Genomic DNA, 13,273 nt, shown 5'->3' with positions numbered 1-13,273 from the left:
CGGGGACTGCCGGGTGGAGGGCATCTGAGGACATCCCCTCCCACACACGCGGCCGTCTGGGCACCTAGCCCTGCTTCCACAGCCCCTCCATCCTTCAGACAGCTGAGGCTGGCCTCCCCCCACCCCACCCCCACCCCTGTGGCCATGCTTGGGGTGGAGGACATGGGGAAGGGGGATATCGGGAGAAATCTCCCAGGACCAGGGGGAGGGGACAGGGAAGGGAAATGAGGAGATGCTGCTGGAGCTAGGAGGAAGCTTGGGGTAGATGCTATCCTTTCCTCTCGCCCACCCACCCACATCCTTGACCTAATTCCTCTTTTGGAGCCTTTCCTTTCTCTAGCCCTCCCCCACTGCCATCTAGCCTCCACTGTGTTCCAGGCTGAGCTTGGGACCTGTGTGTGTAGCCATGCCAGCTATGCCCCCAGGATCCCCCCAACCCTAGGCACCAGCGGTGAAGGTCGCTTGTTAGTGGCCACCCATCCCAGATTCTGGGTGAAAAATGGGGACAAGGACCTGAACAGTTACCCCCTGAAACTCCTCCAGTGCCTGCCAGGACCCTCAACTCAGTCTGGGTTAAGGCTGTGTGTGTGGGACCCAGAAGCTTAGAATACTTCTGAGAGTGGCAGCTAAGCATAAAGCCATGGGATCCTGTGTGTCGTGACAGGATCCAGAGAAGGGGAAACTGACAAGGCCAATGAAGGGCCATAGGTCAGAGGGACAGTGATGGATGGAGTCGGAGGCAGAGGGCTAAAAGGATGGTGAGAGGCAGAGAGAACAACTGTTGAGAAGGAAGTCCCAGCTGTCATGGTAACAGGCCAGGAAGGGTAGGGAAAGTTGAGGAGTGGGGGTGGGACTAGAAGCCACAGAAGGTATGTGCTAGGGACTGGTCTCTGGTATCAGGTCCTTCCCAACCTTGATCCTACCAGGGAGCCCAGGCACACTGGTATCAAGTACAAAACTGGTGGTCCTTGGAAAGTAGGAACAAGACCAGACACCCTCCCTTTGAGAGGCCAGGCCAAAGCATCAGTGGTGGGCCAGGGACTTTCTCCAGGGGAATATTGTGCTGGGTGGAGGTGTGTCTAGGTAGTTCCCAGAGAGGCAGAGCTGGTCTGAGGGATATCCAGGTGCTACCCAGAGTCTCAGGTCTCAGCTCACATTTATACTTGCCCAGAAATGCCTACCACCTGAACCCTCTACTCATTTCTTTTTCTGTGGCCTCAGGATGCTTAGGAACCATACGATTTTAGCCTGCCATTCACCAAGCTGAACCAGAGACACTGAGGTTTTGAAAGCTGTATGGTGGAACTGAGGTGACACGGGGCACAGACACCAAAGCAAAAGTTCACTCCCACCCTGAAGAGGTTTACGACGTTTGATGTGTGCATTGGTTTAGACGAAGTCCTCTTCAGGCCTCAGAGGAGAAGTCAGGCCTTGGGCTGAGGCTGGAGGCTGCCCTTGGAGATTGATCGTGCTCATCAATGACTCCCTGCCTTCTAACCCTGTGCTGGGGAGTAAGAGAGGCTTCCCAGAGGAAGGGGTGATGTTTCAGCACCGAAGTTAAACACTAAGCAGGATTTCACCGACGAATCACGCAGTTATAAAAATACCACAGCTTGGTTCAACCATGTAGACTGGGGCTGGGATACAACAGTGAAATAAGGCTAAAGTCACGACAGAGGAGAAATGAAAATGGATCTGACACAGTCAGGATGAGACCAAAGTCTCTCCATGAGAAGCAAGGCCAGGCAGAGGCTTGCACGAAGAGGGCTCTGAGACAGATGTATGAGTTGGGGTGGGAGAACCAAGTAGGACAGAGAAGGGTGGAGGTGGGCTCTGCAGTTTGGGGACAGTGGCTTCAGCAGTTCCGCCAGGAGGACCAAGTGACTTTGCCCACCTCTCAGGTAGCAGCTCTATGGAGGAGAAAGCCTTTCACCTGGAAGATGGACAACAGGCCCCTTTGAGAGGATTCAAAGACACCGTCTCTGTGAAATGCCCAGCACAATGTCAGGCGCGAAGCAAATATTCCACACATGCCAGGCTCCTTCTCCCTGCCCCTCCCCCCCCCAGGCAAGGAACAGCCCATTTACTGAATAGTGATTAAGGACATCAACTCTGGAGCCAGACTGCCTGGTCCAAAGCCCAATCCTGCCACTTACTAGCTAGGACACCTTGGGCAAATCATTTGCCCTTTGTGTGCCTATTTGGGAAATGGGGGTCATAATAATAGTAGCTACTTCCTGTCTTCTTACCCCTACAGTATCCAGCAATGTGCCTTTTGAGTAAAAAATCAGCATCATATAGAGAGAGAATGCTATAGAGAAAAGCCACTCAATCCCAATCCATGCAAGGCCAAATCAGCCACACAGATTAAGTGCCTTCCCTCCAATAAACCCCAGATAATCCCTACACCAAGAGTTAATCCTCACAGGCCACTCCAATTTAGCAGCTCATATTTTCCCTCCAACCAGCACTCTTTAGTCCCAAGTGGGAAGGACAGATGGGGTGGGAGGAGGGAGGACCCCAGGTACCATGTGATTCCTACTTCAGGGGCAGATGACCCAGGGATCAAAGGAGATGGATTAAAGCCAATCCAGGGCAAGAGTCTGGGTCTCTATGGATGGAGAAGGCCACACATCAGCTGCAAGCATCAGAGAAGGGCTATCATTGGCTCTGCTGGGTTGGGCATCATTCCTTCCGCCTGCCCCATCAGCAGCCAGGCCCCAGCAGGGTGAGGCTTTGGCTAGTCTCCTAGCCCCGCCCACCTTGACCTGGAAGGTGGGGGCAGCCTGGTCCTAGGCAGCTGCTGCCCTCTTGTGGCTTAGAGTGCAAATTCACCCTGGTCGTACCCGAATGTCTGCACGAGTTTACTGAACTGTGACCTCTCTAGGTTTATGAAGACCTAGCCTGCCTCCCCAGGTTCCCTTTGTGCAGTTTCTATAAGCCCTCCATACTTTTGTCTCTTCCTTTAAGGGACAGTATTTTTTCCTGACTCCGAGTCTTCAAGATCAGTCTGACTCTTTTTTTTTTTTTTTTTTTTTGACACAGGGTCTCTCTAGTCCAGGTCCTCTCTAACCTGGAACTGGCGTAGACTATGCTGGACTCCAACTCAGAGATTTTCCTGCCCTCTTACCCTCAACCATGTTGGAATTAAGGGCTTGTGCCAACACACTGGGCTCCACACTGACTCCACGGAGGTCGCTAGGAGCAACTATAAGAACACTTGCAGGTGGGATGGGGCACAGAAATCTTCTGGCCTGCAGTGAGTTGTGAGGAGACAAATCAGGAGAGGCCAAACACTGGTATTTATTTATAAAAATATTCACAAGCCTGACCTCACTCACCAACACAAAACACTCAGCTAGGACACACCTGCGCACACACACACATGGACACACACCAGGCCTTGGAAAAGGCTGTCAAGTATTTTGGAGGACAAGAAGGAATGAACACAGCTGGTTGGACTTTTGGTTTTGTCTTTAGGGACTGGTGGGGCTCTGGTTCCCTGTCTGGGAAAGTAAAAGGCAGAGGAAGGCAATAAATAACCCTGGGCCTGGCCTGCTTTGGTATACTGTGGGTGTAGCCCCTGGAGGGTAGCACACCATGTGCCCCTTAGGCACAGCCTTAGGCAGAAGCCAGAAGGAGCAGAGAAAGGTCCCCTGCTGGCTCCAGAGGTAAGGTGGCCTGCATCTGCAGATTCTAGCTGTCCAGGTCAGAGGGAATGGTCTTTTTCCGGGTTCGGACCTTCAAGGAGCGTGAGGTGCCCTTGGGGAGAGAAAGCCAATGTACCATGAGCGATGTGGGCATAGAAGCTCTGCCCACCTCCCTCCCATAGTCCTTCCAATGATACACTTACCTCTCGAACTAATGGCTTTCTCTTGACCACACGGAGGCTCTGGCTGCGACTCAGAGGCTTCTCTCGGGGCCGAACAGGTGGCTGGGGGGCTATCTCATTGTCTGACCAACACTCGTCCTCTGTGTCACTGTCTTGCAGGCCGCCTGGCCGGTATCCTGTGAGAGAGAGGCCATCGAGGGCAGAGCTGGACATTTATACAAGCCTGGGGTCATGCCAGTTTTCCTTTAGTCCTTCAGAGAGGCTCGCCTTCCCAGGTTGGTTTTCTGTCCCTTCCCCACTTACCGATAGGGGGTCTCCGCCGGGGGGCCTGGTCTTCCAGGTAGAGGGGATCTTGGTAGGTGGGGGCAGAGGTGTCAGGGATAGAGCGCAGATCTTGCATAGAGAAGCTCCTCAGCCTTCCAGCTAGGGCACCTTGACTCTAGGAGGTGAGGGATGGGAGGCACTGTTAGCTGCACAGGAAGGCTGCAAGGAGAAGGCTAATCGCTGGGGCACAAGATTCAGAACTGATCTGGCTCAAAGATACTGGGAGTGGGAGTGACGCTCCCTGTGAGCACCAGGGCCCAGAGCACCTTGGTAGCAGCCTGCACAGCGGCAGAGGCAGCCATGTTGAGGCTCCGCTTCCCGAAACTGAGCATGGTTTCGTAGCTGCGCTCCTTTGCCTGCACAATGCATGCGTCGATCTCCTGCAGACCCAGGGTGGAGATCTCAGATCAACAAAAGGGCCATATCTCTGCAGACCCCAAGAAGCCACTGGCTGTCGAAATCCCATGGGCACTACTTAGCACCCAGGAGCCACAAAGTCCCAGAAAAGCAACTAAGAGCAGGGTTCCCCAACTACACACCCACTCCACAACTTAGTGGGTATCCCTTCCATTCTTCTATGCCATGTCAACTTCCTGTTGGCCTGCCACAGCCCTCAAGGTCATCCATATGTATCATCCAGGTGGATGGGGAAAGCCAACCCCTATCACAGTCCCTCAGTAAAACTACAGAGGAACAGGCAACTCTGGCTCCCTGAACCTGACATGCAGGCCTTTCTCTCTGACACACTTCCCTGACAGACCCTCCTCTGTTTCTGCTCTATCTACCCCCAGGGGTACCTTCTCGTGGCGGGATAGGGACGGGTGGACAAACTTTCTGTAAAGCAGGCTGGCCCCCTTGGTGTAAGGTGACAGCAGCCACAGCACGAAGGCCATCTTGATCTCATAATAAAACGGGAACCTGTGGCGGCAGGGGAGGGGTTAGTGTGAGCCAGATGCCAGGTGGTGAGTGGGCCTTCCCAACCCATGGCCTGCCAATCCCTGTGCCAAACCAGGAAATGAAGATGTCTGTGAAGGTTTCCGCTGCCATGAAGATTGCAAAGACAATCCAATACATCATCCACCGGACCTGTGGGTCAGAGTGCATGGGGCTCAGCTTGGAAGCCTGAGGTGCCAATGCCCGCCCCCAGCTGGCCCAGCCCAGATATTCCTCAAAGCCAGTTCCACTGCGTCGTTGGCTACATTTTCCCACATCTGCTTAGACTGGAGCCCCTGAGAAAGTGCCTTTCGTTCCAGTGCCCAACCCAGCATGCTTCGCCCACAAGGTCCTCCATGGCCACGTTAATGACTGGCCTTCCCTCCGTTTAACTGCTCTACTCACTATCTGTTCTACCATTGAGCCCCTGAGGTCTGACAGGCTAGCCCAGGCCCTCCTGCATCGTCCCAACACCTCCCTGACCATTCCTCAAGGCTGTCATCTACCCCACTCTTTGCACTTACATATTCTCGGATGTTCTTGCTCTTCACAGCCTTGTAGGAAGCATATGCAGGATATAGCATGCCAAATATTAGCCTGGAACAGCAGCCATAGGAAGTGTGAGGGGCACCATGCCCCGCCCTCTCCCTGCCAGGTGGCTGCTTCCCCTGTCCTGGGTGCAAGATGGCAGTGCCTGCCCTGTTTTTCCCGCTTGGCTTGCACAAGCCTGGGTGCCTGAGTCAGTGCCCTGGAGGCTGCCTCCCCACCCTCCTGTTTACAAACATCCCAAGCCTGCCCAGGCCTGTGCTGGTGGCCCATGGGTACAAGGACAGATTGAGAACACACAACAAGGTGGGTGACAACACGAGGCTGTCCCTTCCCACTACAGGTAATCAGGCCCAGGGCCACCGGCACGCAGTGAGGGGTGTTTGAGCCAGGTGTTGGAGTATTCAAAAGTGAAGTGCAGACTTCAGAGACTGAAGCTACTTTGGAGGGTCGTGTGGCTGCCCAGATGGGAAGGAGGCATCTGGATTCTCCGCCCACAGCAGCACCTAATCACCTTCTCACAGGGCTGTGGGTGGTAAAGGCCCTGAGCCCTACCAGCACCTGTCTGCAGCGTGTGCGCATGTTGGAAGGGTCTCTGTCAGGCCAGAAGGCTGCAGGGTGGAAACAAGGTATGCAGTGACCAGGTCCCACTTCAGACCTCCAGGACCGTTAAGTGTGTGCTGGGGAACGGGGTCATGGAGTTCAGAAAATTCCCTTCTTTACCAAACTTTCCCATTTTCCACCCAAAGGCAGGTTGGCATCCGGGAATAAGGGGAGGCGGGTGTCTCACAGTGGCCATACTCACACCACCAGGCGACAGATCATCCAAGACACCATCCTGACAGTCTAAGGGATGATATCAAGAGACAATCGCAGGGACGCTCACTCAGGAGCGGGGATAGGGTGACGAGTGGTGCTGCAGTACACCTGTCCCTCGGTGGAGGTGGAGATCACCCCTCCTGACTCCGACCCTGCAGTGCGGAGAGCCCGGAGAACCCGGAACCAGTGGACAGAGGGCCTCGCAGAGGAAGCCGCCTTAGGACCGAGGCGGGCAGGCGAGCGCGTTCCTCCGCCCCGCGCCGCCGAATCCTGGCGGCTCAGTCCCACAGTCCCTGCCGCGGAGAACCGTTCGTCAACCCGTCTAGGGCTTCGCTGTGAGTCTCGGGTCCGGGTGGCAGGTCCGGACCTCCGCTCTCACGGACCGCCGGGGTCCAAGAGCGCCCGACCACCTGCACCGGTCTCCGGGGCGGAGTTTGTAACTCACTTGAAAGTTGCACGGAACCAGGTCCTGCCCAACCCCAGAGCTCAAGCTCCAGACGCAAGCGCAATGAAGCCTTCAGAGGGGCGGGACGAGGTCAGGGAGACAAAAGGCCGGTCTCTTAAAGCGGCGATGCTCCGCGCACTTCGGAGGTGGGGCCACGGGTCGAACAGTCTTCCAGATCTGAAAGGTTAGCAGGTGAAAAGATAGAGAGGAATAACAGCAACCCGGACTCCTAGCTAGGTGTGGTGGCGCACACATGAGTCTCTGAGATTGAGACAGGAGAATTACCAACCAGTCCAGGCTGGGTTACAAGTATATCAATACACTCTCGCAAGCAAACAAAAGGAGAGGCAATAAAAGAGGGCTCGGGAGTGTTCTTCCGATGCCCTTTTATCATTTCTCCATCTCTGTAAGATGGGATAGAGAATGAAATGAGTACTTGGCTGAGAGGAAGCAGGTTCTGATCTGATCCTATCCTCCCAGTAGTCCAGCTGACCATGATAGAAAGGAGGGACGAGTGGGGTTGGAGAATCACCCTCCTGACAGCTTCAAGGCTCCACTTGTTTCTAAAGCATCTTTCCATGGTCCATATACCTGGGCAGTCTGACCCCAATGTCTTGGAGACTGAGTGAAGAATTTTGAAATCTCACCTGTTTCTGAGACAGGGATACACATATCCCAGAAAATTCTAAAATCAGCACTTGCTGTTTGGTGCTTGCTGTTGTGTGAACTGATGGGATTATTAAAGCTTCTTATAAGGTTGGCCACACTGGAGATTTTAACATTTGACAAACTGTCGTCGTCATCTAAGTCTTTTTTTGAGAAAGGGTTTCTCTTTGAACCTCTGGGTGTCTGGGAATTCCATCTGTACACTAGGCTAGCCTTGATCCACCTGCCTCTGTCTCTCAAGTGCTAGGATTAAAGATGAACACCACCACCATACAACCAAAAAAAAACAAACCCTATTTTCACATACTTGAGTATGTGAAAATACACACACACACACACACACACACACACACACACACACACACACACCCCACAAACCACAAACCACAAACCAAAACAAACAGAACCATGGAGTCTGATTTCTGTTGGCCAACTACTATGAAGCATGAGGCCTACCCTGGAGTATGGTTGACATACCCAATGAGACTCCATTGGAGAAGACGAATTTCCCCTCTTCCAGGAGTTATCAGTTTTGAATAGCTTCATGGCTAAGGATAAAACTTCCTCTCCTCTGTGCTTAGATTTTTGTCTGGCTTGAGCTTGGGCAGGTTGTGTGCTGTCAGTCTCTGAATTCATGTGCGCATCTGCCCATCGGGTCTGGAGAACAGTTTCTGTGGAAGCAGGTACCACCTCCGGTTCTTACAATCTGTCTGTCTCCACTTTTGCAGAGATCCCGGTGTCTTGAAGGGAGGCCTGGGAGACATCCTGTTTCGGTCTGACTGCTCTGAAGTCACACAGTCTCTTTATGCTGTTCAACTGTGGGTCTCTGTCAACTATCTACTGTAAGAAGACGCTTCTTTGATTTACCAATGGCCTTAATCTTTGCAAAGATCTTAAAGAAACCAACAGTAAGAACCATGCTCAGGGGGCTGGAGAGATGACTCAGCACTGACTGCTCTTCCAGAGGATCAAGGTTCAATTCCAAGCATTCGCATGACAGCTCACAACTGTCTGTAGCTCCAGTTCCAGGGGATCTGGCACTTTCAGACATAAGTGAAAGCAAAACACCAATGTACATGAAATAAAAGTAAATAAATCCTTAAAAAAATAAGAAATGTGCTTTTGAAGTAAATGGGGAATGTTACCAAGCAGTATATATTGGTCAGTGGCTAAATGTGTGGTGTGGTCCATTCTCTTAGGAGTCAGCAGCAGCTGGGTATAAGAGGACCTGGTAGGGGTCATGGACAGATAGAAGTTAACTCTGGTAACACATGCAAGAAGGGAGGAAGCCACAAAGGAGAGAAAGACTGTTTTGGTGGACTTTTTTTTTTCTTTTTCTTTTTTTCGGAGCTGGGGACCGAACCCAGGGCCTTGCGGTTGCTAGGCAAGCGCTCTACCACTGAGCTAAATCCCCAACCCCTTGACTTTTTTTTTTTTTTTTTTTTTGGTTCTTTTTTTTTTTTCCGGAGCTGGGGACCGAACCCAGGGCCTTGCGCTTCCTAGGTAAGCGCTCTACCACTGAGCTAAATCCCCAGCCCCCCACTGAGCTAAATCCCCAGCCCTGACTTTTTTTTTTTACACATTTTTTTTTTTCCCTTTGTGACATCTGCCCTCGGTTTCAGTTGCTCCAACTGAAAATAGGGAGATCAGTACCTCATCTCAACACACACACACACACACACACACACACACACACACACACACACACACACACACGGTAAGGATGCAAGCCAAGCTACCCCAGGGCTGTGGGGGTGGAAACAGGGGCAGTTACTGCCTTTTATTAGAGCATAGTTGCCGCCCACCATCTATAAGGATGGAATTGGTAATGATGGGAAAGGAGGCTTCTTGGGAACAAACAAACACATGGTGATTATATAGTCTTAATTATTATCATCAATTTTATTGGTATTGCTGGATGTGGGAGCCAGCAATGAAACCTGCCCGCAGGAGAAACTCCCCCATGCCTTACTGCTCCCTTGCTCCTAATGCCCCTGCCCCCATACTTTTTTTGGAGAAACAAAAAACACCCAAGGCCTTGAGGATCCCATTAAGAAGGTCCCAGACACACCATTTTAAGAGCCATCTTTTTTCTTTTTTCTTTTTTTTCTTTGTTACAGTGTCCTAAGTAGTCTAGATAAGGCCTTGATCTTCCTGATTCTTCTTCCTAAATGCAGGCCCATGTCATAGTGTTTGGTTCATGCAATGCTAGAGTTCAAACCCAGGGCTTCAGCTTCCTGAACGCTAGGAAAGCACTGTACCCCGTGTGTGTTGTGTGTGTGTGTGTGTGTGTGTGTGTGTGTGTGTGTAAGTGTCTTGCCTGCATGTATGTGTGCATACGTGTGCTTGCAGAAGCCAGAAGAGCATGTCAGATCAACTCTGGAATTGGAGAGACAGGGCCTGTTAGCCTCTATGTGGGCGCTAGAAGGACAGCCAGTGCTCTTAACTGCTGAGCCATCTCTCCGGCATCTCGGGTGTGATGGCATACCTCTCTAACCCCAGCGCTTGGGAGGCAGATGTAGGTAGGTTTCTGTGAGTTTGAAGCCAACCTAGTCTACATATTGAGTTCTAGGACAGCCAGGACTACATCAAAAACACCAAACAAAAAGTATTGTGTATCTCCTCGAAGGCAGAAGGGCGTAACTGACAGGACCAACTTAGGAAGTGTAGAGAACTCTACAGGAAGGAAGAGATAGCCCAGCATTTGGGAAACCCATGTGACTCCATGTCCCTTGGTATGTCCATCCACTGGTTGACTCTAAACCTCTTCCCTGACTCCAGCATCACAGCCTCTGTGTGGTGCACGCACAGCTGTGCATGTTGTGTTTGCAGGCAGGGGACTTGTGGAGGGTAGCAGTTAACGTCAGGATGTCTTTCTCAATTGTTTTTCTACATTTTTTTGTTTGCTTGTTTAAGACAGGGTCTAAAACTTACAGAGACCTGCCTGTCTCTGTCTTCTGAAGGTGGGATTAAAGGCAGGAGCCACCATGTCCGGGTTTTTGACTTATGTTTTTTGGGGGGGAGGAATAAGGTCTCTTGTTGTTCCTGGAGCTCACTTAAATTTTAGGAAGACTGGTTGGCCTTTAAATTCCCAGGTTCTGTCTCCACTCCTCTAGTTCTGGAATTACCTGGATGTGGCTCTATGCCTGGCTTTCTACCTAGGTGTTAAGGACCCAAACTCAGATTCTGTGTGTATGCAACAGGCACTTGACCCATTAGGCCATCTCCCCAAGCCAATCGAAGCCTCGCTTTAAGCTGGGTGTGGTGGCACCAGTCTGTAATCCAAGCATTTAGGAGGCTGAGGCAAGAGGATTTAATTGCAAGGGTGTCCTGGGGTCTACCTAGTAAAATCCTGTCTTAGAAGACAGAGAGAGAGAGAGAGAGAGAAAGAGAGAGAGAGGGGGGGGGAGAGAGAGAGGAAGAGAAGAGAAGAGAAGAGAAGAGAAGAGAAGAGAAGAAAGGAAAGGAAAGGAAAGAAAACCACAACTGTTTTTATTTGCTTTCCTGGAAAGAGCTTGTCTGTGACCACTCTGAGCTCTCCCAGCTGGGACCTTGGGACTGGCTCACCCATAGAGAGACTCCCAGCCATGATGCCTGTGCTTGGGAAAGTTAAAGGACAAGAAGTCAGAGGTCTGATGCTGGGAACTGGGCTCCTCACGGTGGGGGGGGAGGGGGGCAGCGGGAGTCTGGCAGCCAAGTGTTACCCTCCTAAGCTTTGATGGAGGAAGTAGACTCTGGCTCTTGTAGCCTTTGGCCCTGAACTGTTGACACAGTGATCCAGTCACCCTGAGTTGCTAAGCAGCTCCATGGACTCATGGCTGACCCTCTCAGGCAAGTGAGCAGGCAGCCATACCACAGAAAGCTTGGCATTCAAGGTTTGATGGAGAGAATGTCTTTCTCCACCGAAGGGAGTGGCTTGTTAGGATCGATGTTTATCTTGCAACTGGGCAACAGAAGGCCAAGGTGTCTGGGAGACTAAAGCCAGCTCCCTTGGCAACCTCAGTGGACAGACACAGTGGGAAGGTAGCTGTGCCGGTATAGTGTTTGCCTGAGCTGAGTACCCAGCAGCGCATAAAAGTGGCATGGTCGTATACAGCTGAAATCTCAGCATTTGGAAGCAAGAGTCAGAAGTTCAAAGCTATCCTTGGCTACACAGTGAATTTAAGGCCAGCCTGGGTTATATGAGACAATCTCAAAAGGAAGGAATGAAGGGAGAAAGGCAACCGTGGGGCAGGGTAGAAAGGATTCAAGGGTGTCTGTTCTGCCACATGCTCTTGAATGCGATTTTAGCAGAAACCTAGACCTATCCCTTAGTGCAAGTTGTGACCAGGGATAGTGGGCAGGACCTGGTCCCTGAAGCCACAGATGGGAGTTAGGGGGCAGGTTAGGATACTGCAGGTGATGGAGGAACCCTTGCTGTCAGAGAGCATTTGTCATTGAGGAGTACCTTTCTCACTCTCAAGAACTCCCCTGCTTGGAGTTACTCCATCTCAAATACAATCCTGCAGACCAGTGTAGCTCATAATTATGTGCCTGGCACAGCCTTGAAGGGGACCAACATACATCTGTATTTAATGCACTTAAATCTCCTAAGGGATGCTAAGGTGGGCCTGATATGCACTAGTCTATCCCATGATAGATGACCCTGCTGGTCAGGCATCATTAGACCCACTTTGCAGATAGGAGACCGAGACACATATAGGCAGAGTAAGTGTCTGAGTGCCATTCACTGCTTTTCCTCAGTAAGTGACGTGAATCAGGACTCTACAAAGTAGGTTTGCAGGATTTGAGGTTCAGAGAAATTAGTTGACATCAAGCAAAGCAGTCAAGCTGACATTTGGACATGTATGTTCCAGACTGGAGTTCAGAGTCTGGGGTTGATACATGTTCTGGAGTTCTCAGACCTGGTCTTCTTCCCTTGTGATAGATCAGTGAGATGTGATACAAATGGACATTGTCTGAATGGGAATTAAAACAACGGTGGTAGTTTGAATAGGAATGGCCTCCATAGGCTCCTCTCATATATTCAAATGTTAGTGCCATCAAAGAAGAATGGCACTATTTGAGAAGGACTAAGAGGTGTGCCCTTATTAGAGAATGTGTGTCACTGGGCAGTGGGCTTTGAAGTTTTAAACACCCAAGCCAGGTCCAGGGTCACTCTCTCTTCCTGCTGTCTGCAGGTCTGTAGCATGTCTTTCTGTGTGCCACCATGCGTCCCACTGTACTTAAAATGGACTAAGCCCCAATGAGATATTTTCTAAGACTTGCCATGGTCATGGTGTCTCTTTACAGCAATAGAAACCCTAAGATAGACATATATATGATCTGTGAGAAACAAAAGGGGCCCTGGAGAATAGATGAGGAACAGGAGAAGGAAAGAGGACTGTGTGTGTATGTGTGGGGGTACACAAGCCAGAACCCCCTCCTGGGGTTGCCATCACCATTTCTGTCCTTCTCCCCATTTCTTTTCACATTAAGATGGCAACGGGTTCCCATTTTTCCAAGTCCAGGGGTGGAAAGGAATGACAAGGAGACAATGTCACATGTAGCTGAGCATGGTGACAAGGAGAGAGGTCATGCAGCTGAGCATGGCAGTTTTGCAACATGGTGCTTGCTGTTTATTCTTCTCAAAATGTGTTGAGTTCCATAGTGACCCTGGTCACTGCTTCGGCCTGAGCCTTGTTGTCTCAGGAGTGGACAGAATGGAA

General features: G+C 51.2%; 1 protein-coding gene and 1 long non-coding RNA gene across 2 annotated transcripts; one reads left to right on the top strand and one right to left on the bottom strand.

Annotated features, from left to right (window-relative positions):
* Nucleotides 1-3,282: 3,282 nt before the first annotated feature.
* Nucleotides 3,283-6,490, bottom strand: Reep4 (receptor accessory protein 4). The gene is made up of 8 exons (NM_001025279.1): nt 6,441-6,490; nt 5,614-5,686; nt 5,166-5,242; nt 4,954-5,074; nt 4,423-4,536; nt 4,136-4,271; nt 3,854-4,008; nt 3,283-3,762 (listed from the first exon to the last, which is right to left on the bottom strand). Exons 1-8 carry the CDS (start codon nt 6,470-6,472, stop codon nt 3,697-3,699), a joined length of 774 nt encoding a protein of 257 aa, NP_001020450.1. The 5' UTR covers nt 6,473-6,490; the 3' UTR covers nt 3,283-3,696.
* A 526-nt stretch (nt 6,491-7,016) lies between these two features.
* Nucleotides 7,017-8,661, top strand: LOC134482145 (uncharacterized). Its single transcript, XR_015638909.1, has 2 exons — nt 7,017-7,083; nt 8,294-8,661. It is a non-coding gene; the product is annotated as an uncharacterized LOC134482145 (long non-coding RNA).
* Nucleotides 8,662-13,273: the final 4,612 nt, after the last annotated feature.

Source organism: Rattus norvegicus, chromosome 15, assembly GCF_021556685.1.
Source record: "Rattus norvegicus strain SHRSP/BbbUtx chromosome 15, alternate assembly SHRSP_T2T, whole genome shotgun sequence".
Lineage (NCBI taxonomy): Eukaryota > Metazoa > Chordata > Mammalia > Rodentia > Muridae > Rattus > Rattus norvegicus.
This window is presented reverse-complemented; position numbering and strand designations above follow the sequence as displayed.